We start from the raw sequence: 26,411 nt of genomic DNA, 5'->3' as shown, positions 1-26,411 counted from the left end.
ATTTCTAATTTGCTTTTTATCGTGTGAGCGCTTTCTGATGTTCATCTCCTGCAGATGTGCCGAATTATCCAGCAGTTCTCAATGCATGGATACATGCATATGGCTAAATGGTGAACTTCTATGGAAACAATAAATGCAGACAGATTCTCACATTGTCTCAAATGCAAAGACTTTAAAACACAAATACAATAAATAGATCTACAATACAGGTGAATTATTGTGGTTACTGTCATAGTGTCAAGCCAAACTAGCAAAAAGCAGAAAGTATTTTAAGTTGTGAGGTCTTTTGTTTTTTTTAAAAATTCGCTCATAGAGCAGAATGAAAGAATCAAACTGCAACTGGACATCATGCACAGGCCGAGCTGCCGAAACTGTTTAATGTATCAAAAGTGTGTTCAGCCATATAACAGTTTATGCTGTGCACAGACTGATGGGGTGAAAGATATTAAAGACGTTTGCTAAATCCAAATTTTACACACAAAAAAAATCAAGCATAAATGAAGATTAGATGTTACACTCAGTGTAAATGTGACATAATACTGATTTCAGCAAACATGCACACAGTAAAACATAATAGTTTTAAATTCACAGTCATTGTTTAGGGCATGTGGTTAAAACGGGGTCAAACTGATGCCCCTCCTTTTTGTTTTTATTGTTGTTGTTGTTTTCAGGTTTTAGCCGAAGAGCTTGAGCTTGGTGGGTGAAGACGTGTCGCCTAAGCTGTTGCTCCACAAAGTCTCATAGATGATGAGATGTCTTCCTCTGACCTTCCTGTCATCATAAATGGCCAGGTCTGTTGGAGAAGAATACAAATTCATTTGCTCAGAATGACAATGGTTAATTCAGAATTGCTTTCATTTTGGAAAAATCGTGCATTCTGTCATGTCAGCAAAGATGACAATAGGGTTCATACTGAAAGCCAGAAGCAGAGGACAGTTAGTTTTATAGTTGCTGAAGCAATGTGTAAAAGTATAAAAGCAAAAGTTGATTTCTGTCATGGCTGTAAAAGTTTGGCATTCATACCAGACTGACAGGGTGTGCAAATCTGCTCTCGAATCGGTCATCCTGCAGAAGCTGCCTAAGGTGGGAAATGTAGCTAGAAGCGAGACGAAGGGTGTCCAGTTTGGAAAGTTTGGTGTCCGCTGGGACCCAGGGCAGGCTGGTTTTCAGTCTGGAGAAAGCTTTGCTCAGCACTCTCATCCTCGCCCTCTCCCTGGCGTTAGCCGCGTTCCTCTGCGACTGTCGCGTTTCCCTCTGGTGCGCTTTGGAAAGTCTGTGCTCCTGCTTGATCCTCCCCTCAACACCTTCGTCTTCCAACTCCTCCTCCGAGTACCGGCTGGGATTATAGCAGGTGACTTTCCGCGCGGTGGCCTCCAAGGCAGCGGTAGTCCTTTTGTGGCGTGTCTCGTCGTCCTCGGCATCACTTGCAGCAGAGCCAGTGGACATGGCTGCTCCACCTGCGCCTGGGGAAACAGACCGGAGTGGCACTGTGGACGACAGACAACAGTGAAGTAAATGACGAGAGGCTGCAAGTCAGCACCTCCTTTTTAAGTTTCCATTTGGTAACCCTGGAACTTATTTCCCACAGAAGCGCTAAAACGTCAACCCTTGATTCACTACAGTACCATCTGCACGAACTAAAGACAGCTCTGTCTAAAGAGACATGGCCTAGCTATCCCTCTAATTTAAGTGTCACGGACTTGGCATCTGCACAGTTTTTTTGCTGAGCATTTCTCCTCCCCCTTTTTTGTCCGAGCGACCATGACCTCAGTGGGACCACAACTCCATCTCGTTGTGTAAACTGTTAAAGACACATGTTGCTCATTTGCATCTTAATTTTTTTTTAAAAAAGTTAAGTCCTGTCAACTATTTGCCCTCAGAGATAGTTAAAGCAAAAGATGCAATGAAGTTCATCCAAAGCTGTTTGTGCAATAATTTTACCCTTTTTTCTTTTTTTTTTGCAAATTCCTTAAACATTCTAAATTTATTGGAGAGCATGAATTCCCTGATTTAGGTTCAGTCCATTGCAACAATTACAACTACATTATATTCAGTAAAAAGTCCTCCGGTTTGTGGTCTCACAGATGTGTTTTGGTCTCGAGGACCTTATCAAAAGTGTTTAATCCTTCGCTGCGTTCACAGAGGGATTGGGTTTCTGCAGATGGAGCAGCGCTTCACACGCAGCCTGTGTGTACCAGCCCCAGCTGTTATTGGTTCCCATGACATCTGGAGCGTTGGCATGACATGGGTGTGACAGAGGCAAGGAGGCACCATCTTCATTCTTGTAGTATCACAAATATTTTTACTGGGTGTCTCGGCCATATTTGCATTTCTTTTGTGCTTTGGTTTGGTGGTTTAACCAGTGATATGAGGACTGAGCTGTAGAGCAGAGGGGAAGAGGGACAGAAGTGTCTCTGCTGAGATCCCATGGGAAGCTGACTTTTGTGCAACACTAAGAAGACCACTCGTGTTCCAGTGTGATGCCAACACTTTTCAAAAATGCAAACAAATATTTGGAAGAAACTTGAATGGCCACACTTTCTCTTCAAGTTTTGATTCATACTTTCTCTGCTCGCGCCGTCTCTTTGTCTGTCAAGAAAGATATTCCCAGAAAATCCCAGGTCCCTGTTTGCTATTACGCCACGCAATATGTGTGAAATTTTATATTTTTTATGACAATAGCCAGGCATTGCCAAGGATTACTTAACAGCAGCTGAGATGTATGCTTGATTTTGGCCAAGCATACATCTCAGCCCCTGCAGCCACGCAGGGGCCATGAGAGAAAATAAGGAAATTACTGTATGGCACTGGGCCCGATGCCGCCTTGTACCCCGACAGTTAAGCTTTATTCCAGCATGTTGACTTCAAGTCACACCTTTCTGAACAACTAAAAACCTCAATTGTAATATGATTGATTGTTACCAGTTCCAACAATTTTCCTCTGTCATAGAAGAAGAATAATGCAAGAATGTTTCCTTAATCCAAGGACACATTCCTCTGCTTCCTGTAATCCTGCTTTTCCAAGCAATTTTCACAAAAGCAGAGCTCAGCTGCTGCTTTGAGGGATCCCTCTGCTCAGCACACCCTTGGATATGTCACGACTCTGAAATATTAGGTTCTACTTGTGCTGGTAAGACAGTCAGAGCTTCAGGCATGCTGCCAACTCGTCCTCCATCACTGCATCCGTCAGCAAGGTGAGTGACACTCTTGAAGGTGCGAGTTATAGGATCCTGCTGACTGATTTAATTTTCTTTTTACAGTGTTTCTCTTTAAAAAAAAAAAAAAAAAAACTAACAGTGAAAGATATTGGCTGTATGACACATATTTCACATTGCTGCTTCATTCACTGTCACCGAGAAACAGGTTGAGATAAAACTTTGCTCGTTTGTCATTTTGTGCATATTGTGCTTCAATAAAAAGAAAGAAAGCGAGAAGAAGAAGAAGAAGAAGAAGAACATATTGTCCAAAAAATAAGTGGCTACATGGTTATTGTATTTGCCTTGGGAATAATTAGATTCAGGGCCAGCGATAATAAATAACACTGAAAACTTGACTTGAAGGGAGAGCAAGCATCTGTCCGTCAGCAAAGACTTTCAGGGGTCTTGACCTCTATCACAGCCCTAAGCTGGGAAAACCAGAGAGACAGGTGCGGGCTCATGATGTCACAGGCCTGACTCAGTTTCCCTCCCAGCCACTTATGATTCCCATGATTGCCTTTGAAGAAGCCTGCAGCACATTAAGCTGCTGAGTGAAAAGCGCACAAATCAGAGACTACAACCATCAACTTCTATAACCTTTTTAATTTATGTATTTATTATTGTTTTATGCTATTTAGTAAGTTGTGCCCAACAGTGTGCTGGAATTTTATGACAAAATATACGATGTAGGCTTCTGTTGATGTCATGATGTTTATTTGTGTACCATTTTACAAGAGCAGATGTGACAAAGCGCATCATAATAATGACAGAAACAAGCCAAAGAAGATGGCGCAACAGCACACATTTCAGATGGACGATACATAGATGCAAACGCACTGTTATTGTAGCTACAAATTCTATGTTTATTATGTCAATCTAATGAAAAACTAGATTTAAATTAGGTTTGATGAACCTTCTTATCTATAGAGTAAAAGAACAGGAGTTGGACTTCAAGCCACTTTACAAAAAGTGTGTAATAGAAATATGCCAGTACTGCTTGCACACTATAAAAATCATTTATCAGTAGCTCACTGGTATAACTTAAAAGTAGCCTACAGGACAAGAAATGTTATTTTTTTACCCAACAATGAAGGATTTTGCAATAATACCATTAATATTATCGTTTTAAGTATTTAATGTCTCAAGAACCACATATAAGTTAGGACAAGTCTATTAATAACAATATAATTAACTGTTATTACTGTTACAACATGGAAATAGTGAACGCTGCTGTTAAATTGGAATATAAGTGATTACATTTATACCTATTTAATATCTTTTTATGCCATATAGATCTAGTCTTTTGAGACAATTCACTTTGCAGTGAGTTTAGTTGTCACTTTGTGTTGTTTCATCGTCTTCATTTTCGCCTGGCCTCGATGGCCTTCATCAGTGGGACCCACCGAGATGTAGTCTCTCTGCTTGGTTTAGCCTGACCTAAAGCGGGCCACATGCTCCCTCTGACGTTCACGGGGCCGTCATATTCGTCAGCCTCAGAGGCGATCTCCATTTTCTGGATGATGAGCTTTACGAGGCAGTGCTGCTTCTCTAGCAGGCATGACATCTCTTTCATTCTGCAGGGAAAAAGAAAAACAAAGACAAAACAATCAATTCATGTCACTTAGTGACAGACTTCATTCGCTCTTGCCTAGATTTATAATGAGACTGCTGGAAGGTCAGACTCCTGGGTGACTTGATGCGCTTACTATAGAAACAGAGATACAGAGTGGGATCTGTAGGGGTCGCTCATGCATCAAAAACTACTTTTCCTTAATTCCCACTTTAGCTTTCAGCATGCACAGTCTAGATCATTGTACCTGTAATACTCATCCATTACCTCAATAATAAGCTTGCACACTTTTATGATTTTAGAAACATGAAAACTGACTTTCATGAGCATGCATTACCTGGTCTTCTGCTTTTTGAGCTCATTCTCGATCAAAGTGCATGTCTTTGATTTGGCTTGCAGATGATTCCAGACTTCATTGGTTTCCTCTTCACCATAGAAAAATTTCTTCAGAAAGTGCTGCAATCAAAAATGTGAAGGTTTAATAAAGGAGAAAACTTTTGCTGCTATAAGTTATAGACATAAATCATCATGTTGCACATCATCTGTTTCTTCTTCTTTTTTTAGCTTACCCTGGAACACCTGTGATTGGGATAGATGGTAATGGAGTTTTTGTCAACTCGTTTCATAAACCAATAAGGGAGCTTATCTTCCAGAGCGGTGTGCAGATCAATCTGGGGTCAGAAGGGCTGGTATTTAGTCAAAGGTTCGATTTTGGGCGAGGAATATATCATTGATATCATATATATCATCTTGTTATGTGTCAGTGCTCCATGCATTTTGTTAAAATGGCTCAAGAGCAAAACACCACAACATCAAAAAAAGAACAAGGCAAATTAAAAAAAAAAATCCAAAGTATTTTTTATGCTAAAAAAAAATAACCTGGTTTAATACAAACCTGCATGGCTATCCGTTTCAGCGCAGCATTTCTTTGAACTTCAGCAATGTCTCCAACTGCTAAACCAATCTACAACACAATCAAAGAATCTTTGGTTAGGACCTTTGAAAATACAAAGCTTATGACAAGAGCATGATTAGATAAAATTGCTGTCAAAGCACTAGAACAGAAATTATTATAGTAACATACAAGCCAAATGTATAGCCACATAAACTACTTTAAGATGCAGCTGGGGATCAGGGTGTGCTTACCATCAGGTTCACGAGCAGGATTGGCATGAACAGAACAAAGACCACAAAAATGAAGTATGTCAGGATACCAAAAGGTAGTCGATGATTCAGATACTCATCCAGGAAGTTGTTCTGGTAGTTCAGTTCCCCGACCATCATCACAAAGGTTTGTACCACAGAGAGCGGCACGCTGTTAAACTCCCTCTAATGATACAAAAAGAACGTGTGATTGCATGTTAGCAACAAACACTTTATTATAACAGACATCCAGATGGCCTAGGTTTTAATCATCTCTGTACCCAGCGTGGACACTAAAGAATTGTTCTATCCCCACAAGTGTTTTGTGCAGGCCTAAACTTTGAACAACAGTGAAGTTTTAAAGTTAGGTGACTTTAGCAGCCATGTCAATAAAATATGCAGTGGTGCATGAACACAGCGTTCTGGTGGCTTTCTAAGGTGTGTGTGATGGTACAAGAAAGGGTGAGGGGAATGTTCTTACAAAAATTGTGACCTGATGTTATTAAAAAGGTCTGCGTGTTACTGAAGGAATCCTCTGGAGATCATTGATATACATGCAAAATTTTGAAAATCTGATGATACCCTTTCATCCTGCAGGAATTGTATGGTTATATGCATCACTGCGTTCTTTTAATACCTGATTGAGCATCAGGGCATGGAAGGCCAAACTGAAAGCCAACATCAGGTAGAAGAACAGCAATACAATACGGACCAGTGTCTTCATAATCTCCCCGAACATCACAACATAGATGCCAACTCCCTCAAACCTGAGGAAACAGGAGAATAAATAGGTTGGTGACCTCAACTTTATGAGAAAGTGGAGGATTTAAGTCAGAGTGAATAGTACCTCTGGAGATAAAGGAGAAATCCAACCCAGGAATTTAAAACTGCTATGGCCCCCGCTTGCCAGTGTAAAGAACCCTCTGCATTGATGATGAGGGGGACGACGAACAGTATAGAGAAGATGGCTGAAATCCAGTCGCTCTGGTTGGAGTAATCCGTGAAGTATTTCCAGCGCTTTGAAGCAACGAGATGAATAAAGTCAGGGTTTTTTTTTTTTTTTCAAATTTAACAGCTAAGCTTAAGCATGGAGGTGACATTCTGACTTTTTGCTATTCAGTAGGGGCTGTAAATCTAAATCTGGGGGCACGCATTCATCACACTTGATTGCCTGTGTGTCCACACAGACCTGGTGCTGCACAGATTTATGGGCACATGTTTTATGTGAGGTAATGACACTTCCATAAGAGGACAGTACCTGCTGTGATATCTGCACCACTTCCTTTCCTATCGAGTAGATATTCATAACCAAGACCATCACCATGCAGAAGGACAAGGACACACATTGCTGTGAAACAAATGTTGAGACGTACTTTGAATGGCACATTTGTAAAGATGCATTTTTCTAGTAATTTGAACGACAGATCATTTGTTTTCAATCACAATTTCCTCATAGTGCTGTCAGAGTCATTATTACTCATCACAACAGCCATTAGTACCTCTGTGAAAGATACGGGAACCATGATGATATTGTGCTCGCCCGTGTCACTAGTGTTCACGGAGGGTCTCAGAGTCACTATAAGGTGAGTTAAGGGCAGCAAGCCCAACAGATAGAGAAACATGTTGAGCACGTGAGCTATGCTCCCATAAGCAACCCTGTGGACAAAACAGAGGACACCATGGACCAACGTTCAAGGTAAAATGTTAACTGGAGCTGGACTAGGGTGAATAAATCTGTAAAAATAAATATGGGTCATGGGTCAAGTCCTCCTGAATACTCACCACTTCATTGCCAGATACTTTTTGCAGACGGGATGGTTGAGGAGCTCGATGCGGTTGTACTGCACCATCGCCTGCAGGAGGTGTAACAGAATAATGACCCACAGTCAGTACACACAGCACATTTTGCACAAGCAGTGGTACTCACTGCAGAACCAAAGGGGTTGCGCTGGAAATAGTCCAGCTTCACCGCTCTGTTGTTTGGGTTTAGGGCGGAGACAGTGAGAAACTCGACTCTTGACCCTGACTGTTCTTTATTGACAACAAGTTATCGACGGCCTAACAAACGATAACATCAGCAGGAGTAAACTGGTGCTGTATTTTTTTAAAACATTTACAGAAAGATGTTGTAATTTTCCAAATAGTGCGAAGCTATCGAGAAAAGAAGGGGTGGCTGCTGTGCGGAGGACTGGAGGAAAGATTGCACAATGTATCTTGGCCTCAGTGATTTGCCACAAGCTGTTATTAGGTCTCGGTAGACTTGGCCACTCACCAAATTTGTGAACATTTGCATGCAGATTAAACCCCGCTTGAACTACCCTCTGCTGGCAATTTAGGTAGCACAACGAGCTGAAATTGATGCAGATGTAACACTGTAATAATATGTCCAACCTTTATGGAGGTGGCAATTTTCTGTTTCCTGATGAAAATGTTTTGCAGAGGTGAACTGTTTTTTGGCCATTTTAGAGGCTACAGCTAGTGTTTCTCTTGACCTGTTCTCTTGTAACATACTCAAAAGCTTTTAGTTCACAATATTTATATCGATAAGGGTGGGCTGAATGTCTGTAACGGTGAAACCATGTAAACAACACATGGAGGTTGTAGCAAGAACAGAGGAGAAGCCTATTATTTGTTTGCCAACAACCAATCAGACAAGTTTGATTCCTGATGAGTGCTAAGGGCAGAGTGCTGGTGGCAGGAAGAGAGTGGGAAAAAAGGCACAATGAACGTCGTTATAAAAGTGTCATCGTCACTAAACTATGTAGAGAAATTAAAAACATTTCTGAATAGGCCACACACTGCGACTATGCTGTTGTCATTGTCACTTTCCAATAATTAATAGAGGAAGTGTCATCACTGCCCCTGAGGAGGGACAGGCCAATCCTGATCCCATAAGTTATCCAGGCAAGCGGTGAAGTCTACAGAGCCTCATTAGATGCTGATGCATGACAGAAATAGAGCTTGAGTGCTTGTGAATCATGTGGAAGTACAACATTTGGATTCTGAAGCTGTTAAAAGAGTAAAAAAAAGGTTTGCTTACGTTGAGAGCGGCCAGTGGCTGAACCTTATTCCCATTGTAAATCTGCCCTTTCACTTCAATCGGAGCTTGGAGCCATTTGAAGTCATATTCAATCTAGGCCACAAAAAGAGTTGTTTAATCTTTTTCCCGATCAGTGTTTCAAACAATATGTTTAATGCGTGTTTTGTGTGATTACGTGGTAATCGGGGCTGTTGTGGTCATCATCAGATTCCCTCACACTGCGGTCCAAAAGATGCTGTTGACAGAAGCGGCACAGTGACGAGGAATTAAATCTTTAGTAAGTAACAACAGACCACACAATACAAAAATGCTGAAAGATGTGAGTTATGATGACCGTATACAGTGATTTATGACATGGATTTTATTTTATTTTATTATTTCTTTATTTTGCCAGCAGCAAACCTTGTAAGTTTCAGGCAGAAACTCAATCATGTCTAGTATGGGGCATCGCTGACTACTTTCGGGATTGAACAGACTTACAGCTTCAGCACACCTGCAAGAAAAAATAATAAGATTACAGACACGACTATAACCACTGGATTGTAGAGTCACTTTAATATTTCTCAGTGGCACATTGCAGGCAGCTGCAGATAGCAATTCACACTACTACCCACATTTTATTGTGTGGCATGGCATGACTCCTAATAGTGATTGATGATTGTGAGTTTGTCACTTGAGGATTAAATGCTCCCTTATAGCTTGAGAAATCTATCCTACCTCTTTCACTAATTAGATTGGGCTATCTGAAAAAATTCATTGTCACAAACCCACTAATCAGTAGCTGACATTTGGGAGATTCATAGTTTTTACAGATCCAAGAAAGAGCTAAATATTGCACGGATAAATTAAAAAATTATTTAAGCTTTTTGCTCTTTAATATGCTCTGTTTGTTTTTTTATTGACAAAATACCTTTCACAGTCAATTACAGCATTGACCACGTCTTTTCTCCCATTTTGCAAAGCCTCGTGGAGGAATGAAGTGTGGTTCTTGTTTAAGATGATCTCCGCCCCCCTGGCCAGCAACAGCCTGACCGCAGCCACGTGTCCACCTCTCGCTGCGATGTGGAGTGCCGAGTTCTGTCAGTACAACAGAACACACCTTCTCAGATTCATTACAGTGTGGGGCGGATGACTTATTCGGAATGTATCACAGATCACAGTGAAATTTTTTTGGAGTAACAAGAAGCAATACCCCATCCTCATCTGTTTTATCCAGCAGCTTGAGATTGGCTGCCAGTAGGATATCCATCGTTTGTGTGTATCCTTCAGAAGCAGCGTGGTGCAGACAAGTCCAGCCCTTGTAATCACTGTCAACAGGACATTTCTCTACAGGTTAGTATACTGTAAAAAACGATCACTCAAACCATCACGTTCCTTTAATGTTTTTGAGCAGTGTACTTTTTATGCTTGCACGTGTACATGTTTCTGTGCACACGACGTGTGTTTGGCTTTACCTGTGGAAGAGAGCTCCTTTGCGCAGCAACAGTTGCACCACTTTTGTGTGTCCCTCTTTTGAGGCCAGATGGAGTGGAGTCAGGCCACGCTCATCGCCTTCATTTAGCAGACGAGAGTCAGTAATGGACTCTAATAATCGGTGACATGTATTGATGCGGCCATACCTTTAAAAAAAAGAGTAAAATCATTGTATTGTCGAGAAATGGTAGAGCTCCATACCTCTAGACAATTTTATTGTAAGACACCCATGGCAACTGTTGCAGGTTTGAATCTGTAGGCTGTAGGCTAGGTAGCAATAAAGGCTTAAAATGCTAGGAGCGGTAAGAAGAACAAAGTAGAAGTGACATATTTAGTTGGGAGATTATGTTTTGTTGTCTCTGAACCTTTTAAGCAGGTCAGCAGTATTGTCTGTACAGTAGAGAATGAGGCTTCTGTAAGAGTTAAGGTATGATATCATAGCATGGCCTTCATCTGCCCTCTAGTTCTAATGAAATGGGTGTTCATGATAGAAAAATCTATAATAATAATGTTGAAAATCCACCCATTAAACACTGTGAGTAACATTTTGTTCACATGTGCCTCACTAATTAAATGCTGTTCCTGTGACAGCTCCTTTGGGTCACTACATAATATTTAAGGTATGTTACTTGAATTAATCTTCTAAAAGCTTTTAGGGGCATGAATGCATTGAGGTTTTATACAGCTGAACAGTAAGGAATGATGTTTTATTATCCGTCTGTCCATTTGATTGACTACAAATCAAATGGACATACAGTACAGTGCCAACAAGAATTTCCATCCTTCCAAATTTCTTAGTTTTTTTGCTTATTTTTAGTTCCAGATCATAAGACAAATGTAAATATTAGAGAATGATAACCTGAATAAATACAAAATGCACTTTTTAAATGATAATTTCAATTATTAGGTGGGGGGGGAGTTATCCAAACCAAACTGGCCCTGTGTGGAAAGAGTAATTGTCCTAACTACACACAGGAGGACTGATTATTGCCAGAACTACTGAATCAAATCATCACTTAAAGAGAGCCTGTCTGACAAAGTGATCTCAAAAAGCAACACATCATGCTACGATCCAAGGAAACTCAAGAACAGACAAGAAACAAAGTCACTGACTTCTTCAGTTTGGAAAGGAATACAAAGCCAATCAAATGGAGAAAACCTGGAACACTGGGTGATCTTCCCAGGAGTGCCTAGCCTAATAGAATTACTCCAAGGGTGCACTGATTACTCATCCAGGAGGTCAGATAAGAATCCAAAACAACAACTAAAGAACTGAAGATCTCACTTGCCTAAGTTAGGGTCAGAGTTCATGATTCAACAATAAGATTGAGCAAAAGGTTTCAAAGGTGAAAACCACTGCTAACCAAAAATAACACAAACGCTCGTCTCACATTTGCCAAAAAACATCTTGGTGATCCCCCAGACTTTTGGGAAATATTCGAGGACTGACGAGAGAGAAGATGAACTTCTTGGAAAGTTTTTGTCCCATATGTAAAATGAACACTGCACTTCATAAAAAGAACATCATACCTACAGTTAAACGAGGCGCTGGTAGTGTCCAATGCGACTGAATTAAAAAAGGTCTGTAAAAAAGAGTGATCCAAAATTCCTCCACAGTGATGTGAAAGACAGTTCTTGCAGTTCTTGCACATCCAGTTATTAGTCAAAGGAGCTTGCAAAGAAAAGCGTCTGGACTTCTTTAAGTTGCTTGAAGACGTTTCACCTCTCATCCGAGAAGCTTCTTCAGTTCTAAGGTCAAATGGTGGGGAGTCCCAGATTTAAACCTAGTGGGAGTATCCACCCCCCCCAACATTGGCATCCTCGAAAGAGTGACCTTTGTCCTTTAGATGCAGATGGACTGCTGAGTCTTGTCCTGTGGAGGTGGCTCTTCTATGTTGTGCCATGCGCTTGTGAAGTGGCTGAAGAAGCTTCTCGGATGAGAGGTGAAACGTCTTCAAGCAACTTAAAGAAGTCCAGACGCTTTTCTTTGCAAGCTCCTTTGACTACGATGACCTGGATGACTGAGAACCTTCACAGACATCCAGTTATTAGGTTTCAAGGAAAATTACTTTTTCACAGCACAGGTTTGGATACCTTTTTTCTTTCCCTTAATAAAAAAATCATTATTTAAAAACTGCATTTTGTATTTACTCAAATGATCTTTGTCTAGTATTAAAATTTGCTTGATGACCTGAAACATGTAAGCGTGACAAATATGCAAAACACTAAGAAAGCAAGAAAGAGGCAAATACTTGTTTATACATGCATGGACGGATGGATGGATAGCTACCTTTGAAATTCTGTGTGGATGTAACAGCTACATATAGTGTTTTACAATAACACTGGAGTTACACTGGCACACAGCACTAGGTGATATTACAGCTAAAAATTGTACTTGAAATTAACAAACAGAAACGATTTATATGCTACACATCATCCATCATACAGTGGTCAATATCATCTGATTAATTTCAACAACCATGACTTTGCATTTGTTTGAACAAATCCATTTCCAAAGTTTGTGTAACTGAGTGAAAATCTATGCTATGTTAAGTCTTACTGAGCAGCGAAGTGCAGGGCAGACTTCTTGTCCTTGGACTTGCATGCGAGGCCAAGTTGCCCCGAGAGGCCCAGCATGTTCTTCACTGAGTCGTGGATTCCCAGTCTGCAGGCGTAGTGGAGTGGGGTGCAGCCATCATTATCCTCACAGCTTAAAAGTGCCTTCACACTGTTGAGCTAAAATCCAATGCATTATGAACACATCTACTTCATTCTTACTGTACAATCACAGGCGACCACTTAGGTACACCTGTTCAACTGCTTATTATTCGACATATCTAATCAGCCAACCACATAGCAACAACTCAGCGCATTCAGTCATGTAGACATGACCAAGGTAACCTGCTGAAGTTCAAACTAAGCATCAGAAATGGGGAAGAAATGTGATTTAAGTGATTTTGAATGAGTTTTTCGGTGCCAGGCGGGCTGGTTTGAGTGTTTCAGAGACAGATGAACTACTGGGATTTTCCCCGCACAAGCATCTCTAGGTTTTACAGAGAAGAGAGAAAATATCTGGTGAATGACAGTTCTCTGAGAGAAAATGCCATGTTGATGGCAGAGGTCAGAGGAAAATAGCTAGACTGCTTTGAGATGATAGGAAGGTGACAATAACTCAAATAATCATTTGTTACAAGTGAGGTATGTTTGTGTTGAGCCTTCAAGCAGGTGAGCTACAGCAGCAGAGGACCACATCGGGTCCTACTCCTGTCAGCTAAGCACAGGAAACTGAGGATATAATTTACACAGGCTCAACAAAAATTGGACAAGAGAAGAGTGAAAAAACATCTAATGAATATCAATTTCTTCTGCAGTATTTTGATGGTAGAGTCGAGAATTTGTGAGAGGAAGGGAGCAGATCTGCGGAAACTGTGTAATGCTGTCATGTCAATATGGACCCAAATCTCTGACGAATGTTTCCAGCACCTTGTTGAATCTAGAAACTGTACCTAACAAAGTGGCCAACAAGTGCATACTAAGCAATGCAAAAAATTGAAATGCTATATTTTATGCACATGACAAAATTGACAGTTATCCATACTCGAACAGAAACTACAAAATTATTGTGATCTGCTATTCTCACACTGTCTGTCTTTGTGTATCATTTTGAAAGCTGTAACAGTGATGTAGCTTCAGTAAAAAGCTCACAGTGTATATAGGACTATATGGCTTTGGCGAGAGTGTAATGAACTTCGATCAGCTGGCTTTGAAAGCACGCAACTTTTGAAGGCTCCAGGCAAGCTGATCAAGGACAGTGCAGTAATTAGATTCCAGCCACTTAATGACATTTTTGTTTAAGCAGCATTCAGTGCATTTAATAAGCTACCGACTGTTTGGCAGTACCTGCAGTACTTCTTCCCGGAGGTTTTTCAGGCCCTTTGGCTGCAGAATGGCCAGGTGGAGAAAGTTACAGCCACATTTGTCTCTCACGTTAACGTTGGCTCCTAAAAAAATCATTAACATTTGCATAAGTGTTTACAACCTGTATTATCAGGCAAATTATATGAGCACTACTGGTGGAGAAGTCATTTACTTTAGCTCACCTTTTGACAGCAGCAGAGCCACAGTTTTCCATGCTCCACAGCTCGTAGCCAGCAGCAAAGGAGAGTTTCCCTTGCAGTCGGTGCTGTTAATGTCTGCACCCTGAAGATAGAATGCATTACAGCTTTAAAGTTACCTCTTTAATGTTAGCACACAAATGAAAAGCATTGTGTGCACATTAGCAATGAATACACCTCCACAGTATTCTCAGTTTTAAGAGGATCAGCGAACACATTTAAAAGTCCTTTTAAACAAATTTCATTAACTTAGCTTCACCAAATCAGACCAACAGGTGATATTTTGTAATGATAGCAGAAGAAGTAAACAGTGGGGAAACAATTTGATCCCATGCTGAATTTTAAGTGAACTAAATTACAAAGAAATGATGGTAGTCTCATTTTAATGGAGAGAGGCAAACTATCAATCAAAACTCAAGAACAAACAAGTAACATAAAAGATATAAATTGATTTGAATCTAACTGAGTGAAATAAGATTGGCTGTGTGCCACCCATCTGGCACAAAAACAACAATAAATCAATCCAGCAATCCAACAATTACGGATACTCCTGAATATGTTATGTATATAGAGCACAACTCTCCACAGAATTACTTTCTTCCATTTCAGCTTCTCCACCAACATAGACAAGACCAAACAGCTGCCAAAGGACATCAGGGACAAGATTGTAGACCTGCACAAGGCTGAATGGGCCACAAAACCATCAGTGAGAACTGGTGCAATTATTCAGAAAAGGGAGAAATATACAGTGGGGCAAAAAAGTATTTAGTCAGCCACCGATTGTGCAAGTTCCCCCACCTAAAATGATGACAGAGGTCAGTAATTTGCACCAGAGGTACACTTCAACTGTGAGAGACAGAATGTGAAAAAAAAAATCCATGAATCCACATGGTAGGATTTGTAAAGAATTTATTCGTGAATCAGGGTAGAAAATAAGTATTTGGTCAATAACAAAAATACAACTCAATACTTTGTAACATAACCTTTGTTGGCAATAACAGAGGTCAAACATTTACTATAGGTCTTTACCAGGTTTGCACACACAGTAGCTGGTATTTTGGCCCATTCCTCCATGCAGATCTTCTCGAGAGCAGTGATGTTTTGGGGCTGTCGCCGAGCAACACGGACTTTCAACTCCCGCCACAGATTTTCTATGGGGTTGAGGTCTGGAGACTGGCTAGGCCAGTCCAGGACTTTCAAATGCTTCTTATGGAGCCACTCCTTTGTTGCCCGGGCGGTGTGTTTTGGATCATTGTCATGTTGGAAGACCCAGCCTCGTTTCATCTTCAAAGGTCTCACTGATGGAAGGAGGTTTTGGCTCAAAATCTCACGATACATGGCCCCATTCATTCTGTCCTTAACACGGATCAGTCGTCCTGTCCCCTTGGCAGAAAAACAGCCCCATAGCATGATGTTTCCACCCCCATGCTTCACAGTAGGTATGGTGTTCTTGGGATGCAACTCAGTATTCTTCGTCCTCCAAACACGACGAGTTGAGTTTATACCAAAAAGTTCTACTTTGGTTTCATCTGACCACATGACATTCTCCCAACCCTCTGCTGTATCATCCATGTGCTCTCTGGCAAACTTCAGACGGGCCTGGACATGCACTGGCTTCAGCAGCGGAACACGTCTGGCACTGCGGGATTTGATTCCCTGCCGTTGTAGTGTGTTACTGATGGTGACCTTTGTTACTTTGGTCCCAGCTCTCTGCAGGTCATTCACCAGGTCCCCCCGTGTGGTTCTGGGATCTTTGCTCACCGTTCTCATGATCATTTTGACCCCACGGGATGAGATCTTGCGTGGAGCCCCAGATCGTGGGAGATTATCAGTGGTCTTGTATGTCTTCCATTTTCTGATGATTGCTCCCACAGTTGATTTTTTCACACCAAGCTGCTTGCCTATTGTAGATTCACTCTTCCCAGTCTGGTGCAGGTCTACAATACTTTTCCTGGTGTCCTTCGAAAGCTCTTTGGTCTTGGCCATGGCGGAGTTTGGAGTCTGACTGTTTGAGGCTGTGGACAGGTGTCTTTTATACAGATGATGAGTTCAAACAGGTGCCATTCATACAGGTAACGAGTGGGGGACAGAAAAGCGTCTTACAGAAGACGTTACAGGTCTGTGAGAGCCAGAGATTTTCCTTGTTTGAGGTGACCAAATACTTATTTTCCACCCTAATTTACGAATAAATTCTTTACAAATCCTACCATGTGAATTCATGGATTTTTTTTTCACATTCTGTCTCTCACAGTTGAAGTGTACCTCTGGTGCAAATTACTGACCTCTGTCATCATTTTAAGTGGGGGAACTTGCACAATCGGTGGCTGACTAAAAACTTTTTTGCCCCACTGTAAAATAACCATCAGTCACCCTTGGTCTGTAACTGCATGCAAGATCTTGCCTTGTGGGGTGAGGATGATCACGAGAAAGGTGCTGGATCAGGGACTGGTTAATGATCTAAAGGGAGCTGGGACCACAGTCACCAAAAACATCATCGGTAACACACTACCTGCAAGGCCCCCTGCTCGAGAAGCTACATGAATGGCCTCGTTTTAAGTTTTCTAGTGATTGAAAGTGGTGTTGTCAGATGAAAACAAATTCGAGCTCTATGCCATCAACTATAAACGCCATGTTTGGAGGAGGAGAAATGCTGAGCATGACCCAAAGAACATCACAGTCAAGCACGGAGGTGGAAGCATTATGCTTTGGTTTTTCTGCTAAGGGTACAGGACAATTTAACTGCATTGACGGACAAATGGACCGGGCCATGAACCTCCGTCCCTCAGCCAGAACACCAAAGATGGATTGATGATAGGTCATCAACCCATCAAACAAACGACCAAACAACAAAGGAGTGGCTTAAGAAGAATAAGGCCATGGAGAGTTTCTATAAAGAGGAGTGGGCCAAAATGCCTCCTGAGATGTGTGCAAACCTGGCAGCCAGTCTTTCCATACTATGTCATGTTTTGTTTGGCGGTCAATGCTGACATCCAAATCAGTTCATAACGTTTATGTAATGTGTGTTTTGGATTTCTGGCTGATACTAGTAGTATCATTCCAGAGTAGAATGAAACTACCATAAAAATTAGACATGGTTCATTTCTTTGGAAGTGAGCAAACTTACAAATTGAGCAGGGCTCTATAGTTAGGGTAAACACGAGAACCTGCTTTTGCACACCTCTATCTGAGATTTCCACAAATATATGCACATGTGCCATAGCGAGAAGAACGTTTTTAGACGGGGAACTAAAATAGCACCTAAACGAAATAAACATTTCATGAACCACACATCTTTGTGTTAAGATTTGATGTTCTCCTGGCACCTGCAAGGTGAAATCACCCCGTGCAGACCACTGTTTTATAGTTTTATAGTTTTTGAGATAAACACACTCAGGTTCATCTACTGCTTGCCGCATCTAAAAGAGTAGACTTGAAATAAACTTGGACTACGCTTCCTACCTAGCAACACCATTCTATTAGAACCATCAAAGTGCTTTTTTTTTTTTCATTTTTCCTTTTTTTTTTTTTTTTTTTTTTTTTTTTCTGCTCATTCTGTTGGTTTTTGTCTTTTGCCCTTCTCCCCCGTCCCTCTTCTCAGCTGTTTCTCTTTCCCTCTTTCTTTCTCCCCTTCTTTCCCCCAGTCAAGTCTGTCCCGTATTCAGTAAGTGAAAATAAAATAAACAATAAAAGGTGAATCAAATGGACCATTACGGCAAGGCTGGGATGGTCAATTTGGTAAAGTAAATCCGTTGGGCATCTTTCTTTGCCTTTAGACAACAATTCTGATGGCAAAAGAGCCAAACGGGACAGTCACAAAAAAAAAAAAAAAAAAAAAAAAAAAAAAAAAGAACCATCAAAGTGCAACAGATGGTGACAGGTGGTCCACAAGCAATGGGCAGCACCTGTAATATTTACTCAGGAGTGTATTTAAAATAGCAAATATTGTTTGATTGTAGCAATGGGAACAAACATAGTCGAGTGGAAGATTTTACTAATTGAAATCCAACCTGCAGTGAATAGAGATTCATATCAGAGATTCACAGTTTATTTGCCTTTTAGATTTCAGCATATGTGGGGGGGGACTGCTGTTTTTATAATGTTTGTGTCGGTTTGATGCATCGAAGGATAAAAAATCAATCAGAAAATATCTGATAATAAAACCGGACATGTCATGTGTATAACAGCTGCGTGACGTTTGTGTGTATTCATGTGTGTCTTATTTACCAGAGAAATTAGGTACTCCGCCAGCTCCGTGTGATCAAATATTGTCGCCCTGGAAAAGTAAACACAGTTGTTGTAAACCAGCCGTTCAGCGCACTACTTTGTGAGTCAAGGTCTTACTCATGCTGTCAGATAAGCAGTGAGGATGATTTAGTTCTCATTCGGCAACATAATAGCCAGATTTCCCTTTATTGTCACACTTTTATCTTCAGGGTTGTACGGCTTCCCTTTGTTGACACACTTTAATGGCTTAGTGTTTGTGTTCTCCATTAAGAAAGAGACTTATGTGGATGATTTCCCCCACAACTAAATGATGGACTGAAGTATACTTGATCATCCAGATACCAGACGACATATTTCTATTGTGCTTAAAAGGCCTTTTGTGGTATTTTTTCACTCCACATCACAGCAATGGCGTCCAAATAAGAATGAAAACACAGAGGGAGGACCTTTGTCCTTTGTTCTGCTACTGTCAGTGCCAACACAAATAGCTTTTAGATAAAATCTATGTGGATGGGAAGCAAATCTTTATTATGTAATTATATCATTATTGCTTTCCTCAGGCTCGTCATTGCCAAGCATAAGGAGTTTATATCTAATTATCTTGTTTGCAGATGTGTTTTACTGTTGATATGATGCAGATAAAGTGGTCTTTATATAGCATGAGCAAGCAAACTAGTAGCAATTGCAATATTGCATATCTACACAACTTCATTGGTATCGCAACAAAGATCATTTTAATTAAAACAATGTCCACCAATAAAATTATGAACTAGAGTTAGGAAATAGTGGAAACTTGCCCTTTTGTGCTCTCGTTCACTGACTGTTCATCACAAGGAACAGAATATATATGTGCTCTTGTCTATGAAGATTAATTTAAAATTGGATGCTGAGATACAGTTAATAAGATATTGTTTATTTTCCATTCTGGAGTCTCAGCAACTCTCTGCTCTCTCACGGGTCAGCATGGTCAGGGTGCTTTGCATTTTGTCAACAATGAAATCTGCATTTCAAAAAGGCACCAATTTTAAATTCTACAGAAAAGCAATTTGCAAAGAAGTTGCTGTCACAGTCTTCTGGCCGAGCGCCTTTGGTTTCTCCCCCTCACTTATGACCAAAACCATGATAGAGAAGCTTATATGCTCCAGGTTTCAAAACAAGACTATAAACCACTGAGTGTGGTTATGATGCCTATGCCCATCTTTGACAGTTTGTGATGGCTACTATCAGCCTACAAAGTCTACATAACCACATGCAGCTGCATTATTAAGTTTTATCAACACACTCAAAAAATATTTATGCCCCAAATGCTGACTTTAAATAATCTGAATCGATTTAAGTGTTCTATGTAATTTTGTTACATAAGTACAATGTAAAACATTAGACTTAAAGAATCTGGTCAAATGAAATTTACTTGATCAGTATTGATTTAGTTTATACTGAGTATATTCTCCTTAATGATTAATTATTTGATTAAATACACTGGGTTTTGTTGTTTTTTTTGGGGGGGGGGTTGATCCGTGCACTAATTTCCGCATCGGAAATGAATGACAAGGAGAGACCCACCTGTGTAGAGGGGTCTGACATGCACCATCAGTGAGATTGATGATATCTTCAACTCGCTCAACAGAAGACAGCATCAGTTTGATGACCTCAAGAGCACCCTGGGTGCAGGCCAAATGAAGCGGTGTAGACCTGTCGTTCTAGAGTCACATGGATACATTACAAGTGATGAATGCGGAATATGATGCAAATTTACAAGTTCATCACACACAGTTATGTCTGCTGCATACAGAAAGCCTGTGGAGATTTTTATAAACCTGCAGCGATGTAAACTGGCACAAACAGAATATGAATAAGTATACTCATGCGTGATTCACACAAAGAAATCCTGCAAGTTTCCTCTGTGTAACATTAGCAAAGTAAGTCCCAGACTTCTTGGCTGAACACTGGGGACTGTAACACAAACCTTTAATGAGATAACCAGGACTGGCAGGAGGAGGCCAGTGATCACTCCACTCAGCTTCACAGTGTAAGTGGATGTAATTTGTATCAATTTGGCCAACCGAAGCTATTACTGTACTCGCTACTGCTGATGTAGCTCTGGCCACTAGCCCAGGGCAAGACATAACGATCACTCCCAGATGGGTGTGATAAGACTGACGGGTTCTAACAGTACAAAGAAGGCGACCCACTGGTGACAACGTGTTTTACAAGTGTTGGAATCCAGGTTTGTTTAAAAAGAAATGCAAATCTGGCAGAGTAGGGGTGAAAACCAAAATGTGTGATCTGGCTATGGCATTCTGAGTAGTAGGTAAAAACAGTGGTGAAAATCAAATGAATGTATGCCCAGTCTTTTTGAGACGGTTTATGAAAAGGCCACGTAGTGATTTACATCTTGTTGTCTTTTATAATAGAAGTACCTGTTGCTGGTCAACTTTGGCTCCAGTAGCAATGCAGAGGCGGATGGTCTCGATATTCCCACCACGTACAGCCAGATGCAGGGGGCTGCTCTTGGTCTTGTCTAAATAGTTCATGTGGCACACAGCCGAGTGGCCTAACTCCTCTCCTGTCAGGACAGAATTCAATAAATTGTTTTTATATCTTGAACGTGAAATGCAGTGAAAATGTCCATAATGGCAGTTTCTTATGACCATCTCCGTCTTTGACTTTTAGTGGCTTTCTTGTTTTGTTTTTAGCAGGCAGATGTAATGAGTAATGTGTATATTTAACATGGGCTGTGCAAAAAAAAAAAAAAGACAGCACACAAATGTCCTAAATATTTTAAGGTCTTACTAAACTTTGTCCAAAAGCACCAAAGTTACCAAACAGACCTCCCACTGTGGATAAACATACTATCATTTGTGATGTCTAGCCTACAGAAAATACCCCAAGTGCTTATCTGGAAGGGGGGGGGGGGGGGGGGGGTAATCTACCAGCTTAATATGCTGCTTGGCCTTGTAAAAAACATTTTCATTGCTGTCAGCACTTTGAGTTTTTGATGATAGCATTTTTCTTTCATCATACCAGCCTTGAGAATGACTTCCATGGCTTTCTTCGCACCTGCGAAGGCAGCAGCGTGCATGGCGAAATGGCCAAGCTTGTTCTGTTGGCAAAGCTTCGCTCCATGCTTTAACTTTGATGGATATATGAATGGATGAGAAGGCAAAACAAAGAGACATGGTCTTTTGTCAGAAGCAAAGCTGCAGCAAAAGGAAGCTACATGATGAGTTCACAGTTATCATTTGCAGTAAGGTGTAGGTACGCGGTACAACGTGGAGCCTCGTACATACCAACATGCTAAGAGCCTCACAGTTATTAAGGGAACAAGCCAGCATCAGTGGGGTGTTTCCAAGGTCTCCCTTTAGATTGCAGTCTGTACTGCTGTAGGACAACAGCACCTTCATGAAAGAGATATAAAATCAGTAACTAATTTTAAGTACAGCATAAGTAAAAACGGGCAATTGAATAATAGAAAATCCATCAAGCACATCAACGTAATAAAGATTAAATAAAGACACAAAAAGACAAGGTTTAGCCATTCCACAATGCCCCAAAAAGTACAGTACATACGATGTAATGTGGGAAAATATTGTTTGTTATTTGACTAAATTACCAGCTAATTTTTTTTTAATTTGTTTATACTGTAATTAAAATTGTCACACTATTTAAATTTACTTTAATTCCTGCAAAAAAACAACAAAAAATTGTTTTTTTTTACCATTTATTGTAGTTTACCTACCTTTAACTATTTGCATCTAAATATAATAACATACACAGAAATTACATTTAATCACATCACAGGGGATTTACACCCTTAGTTGAGTGCTGTATAATAAAGTGCTAGAATGCTCTGCGTTGACCTTGTTAACTACAGGAATTCAAGAGAAAAACACACTTCCTGTCCTTTAAATTATTACATCAACTGTGCCGTATCAGCCTTCTCACCCCCACCAGGTTGCTGTGTCCATGGCTGACAGCCAAGTGCAGGGGGGACAGGAGGGCAGTGTTGAGGATGTTGGGGTTAGCCCCCAGGTCCAAAAGAGCCTTGCAGCTCTCTGCCTTGTTCCTCTCCACTGCCCAGTGAAGGGGCACATTGCCCTGCTCATCACAGCTGTTCAGGACTAAGAGACGATACAAGAGCATATGCAGAAAGGTTCGTATGCGTATGTATCAGATATAATATGCAAAAATAATGTCCCTCTTCCATGCAGTAACTTTAGAAATGGAATTACGCCGAGTCACAAAACATGTTGCGTTGCGTCTTGTGATCGATGACTTAGGTGCACTTACCCTGTGCATCTGTGACAGTGGAGATGAATTGAATGAGGGTGATGTGTCCCCCTGCGGCAGCGTGATGAAGGGGACTGGCTCCACATTCATCTTTTTCACTGAGGACCTCTGGGCTCTTCTTCACTAGGTTCTCCAGGAGAGCTAGGTCACCCTTCTCAGCCAACTAGATGATATTATATAGAGTAATATAACACAAAGAATACAGAATAGAATTTTTCTGCTTTCCAGTTTGTTCAAAGTGTGTTTTACCAAAGAACACACTATGCTAGAAGGCATTTCAAACTATTCTTGTGTGCCTTCTGATATAATCACTGGAGTATGATATAACGGCCATTTGTTAGTTTTGTATAAAAACAGACTTTACAATCCAATTCGTTGAAAACTCATGTAATATTATTATTATGTAATACTAGAATTGTTTAGGCCTCCTTAACCTCCTCCTTAAGGATACACTGGGCTGGGATTAATCCGAGTTACATAAACCTTCTCATATTGTGAATACTTGTGGCAGAAATAAGTAAGTTTTTGAAAACGTTTTTTACAGACATGCATATTTTTTTCAGTAAGTTTTTTGCCCTCACCTCAAATATATTTTGATTTGCCAGGCCCGGATCGTCATCCTCTATCACATATGTATAACAACTGTTTTGCCGTGCCACATCCCTGCTGAAGTTCATCACTTAGCTGAGACTCTGTGGACATGAGCCCTAATAAAAACAAAGAAAGCAGTGACATGTGTGCATGTGAACCCCAGCGCTCACACCTGAGCAAACTGATGCACATGACAGCAGCAGATTGAAAACACAGATAGAAAGATGCCATCATTTCAATCAAGTCACAGATGAGCAAGCCTACTTAGCAAGCTAGAAGAACTTAGAGCGTAATGTGATAGATAGCGCAAATAAAACCTTAATGCACAGGCTTCTAATGTTTAGAGGGGACATGGGCACAGGACATTGTCTTTACCCAGAAGGGCATTCACATCCGTTGAGTCTTTGTGGCGGGGGTTGAAGCCCTGCACTTGAAGAAAGCAATTATGTCCTCCGCAGCTGCAGGTCAGCTTGTTTGAGCCAGTCCCAGGTGTCCTTGCGTGGTCCTGGGTAAGTGAGATTGAGATAGACCTTGTAATTTTATTGCCTTCAGTCCCATCGAAAGGCCAAACAATAAATGGCATTTTTTTTTCTGGTGAGCAAACTACTATTGAGAATCTTCACTGCAAATCTCCTTCACCTACGTTATTTGCCGTACGCTGATGTTGTTCCTCGGGTCAGAGCAGCAGCTACGTTTTACTGTTTGATTTGCACATTTTGTTGATGTTTTATACACACTGACTAATGCTCAGTCAGTAACAACCTGATCCAAAAGTTTAAGCACTAAAACATAAAGACACCACTTCAAATATCAGCAAGTCAAAAATGATCACTGAGTTAATTTTTATAGGTTATTTATAGGGTTTAATTTAATTTACAGCTTTTAGTTAGTATAGTTTGGTACACTAATAATGCCCTTAGTATGCTATTGATATATCATTAGAGCAATATAATAATAAATAAACACTTAAATCGCGTAGGCCTGTGATGGACTGGCCTCTTGCCCTTTGGCCGCTGGGATAGCTTCAAGCCGGACTAATGGGTGGATGAAAGGATGAGTGTCTAAGATGCTGTACTTAAGACACACTTAGCATATGTATGCATATTTAATCATATTTAATAATATGGTCTTCTATTCGTTACTTGCATTTGTTTTGTTTTTTTTATTATTCAAATATTTTTTAAAAAGCATGCATTCCAAAGCGCAAGCATATTTACATCACGGTAAAGGTTTAGTTTAAATTCTTTACATACATAAAAGTACTGTAAGTGCAACTGTTTCTGGAAAACATGTCACACCACCTGTGATGATTTTTTAAAACATGAGTATAATTTGTGTTTAACTAAAGCATAAATTAACATCGCATGCACTTAATCAATAAAAGATGCTACTAACATACTAAACTAGTCTCTTTATGAAAATGAAGGCTAATGAAGACTTTTTATTCTGGGGGTTGTAAAGTAATGCTCGAAACATCCAACACTTGGATTTGCATTTATTGGCAGATTTGCAGTTTGCATTATGAGTCATGATCGCCCATCAATATTTCAGCACTACCTTCACTGATCTGAATACTTGAGTCCATTACCTCTACCATACAAGTCATTGATATTTCATGTCTTGTGGTCTGTGGTCCTGATAAAACATCATATTACAGTTCAAGACGGCGTCACCTCATTTCCTTCTAATTTGGCGAATTAGATAACGACCCCACTGCATATCCCCCTCCCTGTCATTACCAGGCAACTGCGGTAAATAAGTGCCATTGGTTTCTCTAATTGATTTGCTTATTTAGTTTGCAGATGGTTTTCAGGAAGTGCACTAATAGGCACTGGTAAACACATTTTCCAAACAATCCGGAAACAAGCGGGAGGTATATTTAATTTTAACAAGGAGATCCTTGCATGAGTGCACATTGTTCACATTTAAACTGAATAGACTAGCATTCCCCTCACAAATTGTGTTTACTTCAGAGGGTGAATTTTTAACACCATCTTAAAAAATAACGAGTAGATTGGAGAGTGGAGAAATAACAAGTGGATTAAAAACAGCTTCTGTATGTTGCAGTATTAATTGTTACATAAATAATGAACTCTAATGGATGAAGAACATAATGAAGTGTGCAGGCTTGTGGGAAAGCTGACATTTCCATATCCGCTGCTAATAAAACCAGAGATCAAATATATATAGTCATATATTTAATCAACTGAAACAGCACTCTACATACTTTCCACAGAGTAAAATATTCCATATCTAATCGTCATTAAATGTTAAATTCGTCCCCACACAAACTCAAAACCTTAAAGACAACATCAAAGACATTACTTACTGTAACTGTGAGATACTGCTACTGAGCTGAGCAATCTGGACGTTCTCCTCACTACTGCCTGTGAAAGGGCTTTAAATAGTGTGGTGAGCTGGCTATTTCCCTGTCTATCTCCCAGTCTAATGCAGGCAAAATGCTGCCCCTTGTGACCGAATGGCTCGCGTGCTGTTTTCACAGAAGAGAAGAAAAGCCCGTGGTGTAACGTGATAGGATATTTAACTGGCAGCATTACATTAAACAGCAAACATGATACTTCACTCTCCTTCACAATAGGGTTTAATTAATGTGTCTAGATGTGAGTTGCTGATGCGTTTACGGATTTTGTCGTCTCTCTCGTCTTTTCCCACAAAAGTGATGACGAACTGAAGAAACCAAAGCTCGTGCTCATCTTTAAAACGGGGTTGAAAGTATGTAGGATTCTGCCTATTAGTAGCATCTGAAA

At 40.4% G+C, this 26,411-nt stretch overlaps 2 protein-coding genes and 1 long non-coding RNA gene across 3 annotated transcripts; 1 reads left to right on the top strand and 2 right to left on the bottom strand.

Moving 5' to 3' along the window:
* Positions 1-299: 299 nt before the first annotated feature.
* LOC120741073 (musculin) lies at positions 300-1,803 on the bottom strand. The gene is made up of 2 exons (XM_040043714.1): positions 1,024-1,803; positions 300-793 (listed from the first exon to the last, which is right to left on the bottom strand). Exons 1-2 carry the CDS (start codon positions 1,444-1,446, stop codon positions 716-718), a joined length of 501 nt encoding a protein of 166 aa, XP_039899648.1. The 5' UTR covers positions 1,447-1,803; the 3' UTR covers positions 300-715.
* Positions 1,804-3,880: 2,077 nt separating this feature from the next.
* Positions 3,881-26,216, bottom strand: trpa1b (transient receptor potential cation channel, subfamily A, member 1b). Its single transcript, XM_040044393.1, has 29 exons — positions 25,973-26,216; positions 24,019-24,148; positions 23,634-23,759; positions 23,053-23,215; positions 22,708-22,883; positions 22,053-22,160; positions 21,787-21,895; positions 21,183-21,328; positions 20,326-20,462; positions 18,763-18,811; positions 14,524-14,623; positions 14,324-14,424; positions 12,984-13,159; positions 10,405-10,569; positions 10,143-10,257; positions 9,861-10,027; positions 9,353-9,443; positions 9,126-9,185; positions 8,951-9,043; positions 7,693-7,763; positions 7,410-7,566; positions 7,169-7,258; positions 6,758-6,927; positions 6,548-6,677; positions 5,914-6,096; positions 5,663-5,731; positions 5,337-5,438; positions 5,105-5,223; positions 3,881-4,771 (listed from the first exon to the last, which is right to left on the bottom strand). Exons 3-29 carry the CDS (start codon positions 23,727-23,729, stop codon positions 4,558-4,560), a joined length of 3,357 nt encoding a protein of 1,118 aa, XP_039900327.1. The 5' UTR covers positions 23,730-23,759; positions 24,019-24,148; positions 25,973-26,216; the 3' UTR covers positions 3,881-4,557.
* LOC120741460 lies at positions 13,155-22,913 on the top strand. The gene is made up of 3 exons (XR_005697629.1): positions 13,155-13,616; positions 15,910-15,911; positions 22,901-22,913. It is a non-coding gene; the product is annotated as an uncharacterized LOC120741460 (long non-coding RNA).
* Positions 26,217-26,411: the final 195 nt, after the last annotated feature.

Source organism: Simochromis diagramma, unplaced genomic scaffold, assembly GCF_900408965.1.
Source record: "Simochromis diagramma unplaced genomic scaffold, fSimDia1.1 OVJJ01000602.1, whole genome shotgun sequence".
Classification (NCBI taxonomy): domain Eukaryota; kingdom Metazoa; phylum Chordata; class Actinopteri; order Cichliformes; family Cichlidae; genus Simochromis; species Simochromis diagramma.
The sequence above is the reverse complement of the archived record's forward strand: the minus strand, read 5'-3'. Positions and strand labels throughout refer to the sequence as shown.

Bases quoted from the DNA above. Each gene is read 5' to 3' on its own strand.
- trpa1b (XM_040044393.1), bottom strand. From the start codon at position 23,729: ATGAACTTCAGCAGGGATGTGGCACGGCAAAACAGTTGTTATACATAT. The intron at 21,329-21,786 runs GTATGATGAAAG...CTGTCCTGACAG, and splicing joins GGAAGTCATTCTCAAGGCTG to GAGAGGAGTTAGGCCACTCG. The intron at 10,028-10,142 runs GTATTGCTTCTT...TTGTACTGACAG, and splicing joins ATAAAACAGATGAGGATGGG to AACTCGGCACTCCACATCGC.
- LOC120741073 (XM_040043714.1), bottom strand. From the start codon at position 1,446: ATGTCCACTGGCTCTGCTGCAAGTGATGCCGAGGACGACGAGACACGC. The intron at 794-1,023 runs GTATGAATGCCA...CTTCTCCAACAG, and splicing joins TTGCACACCCTGTCAGTCTG to ACCTGGCCATTTATGATGAC.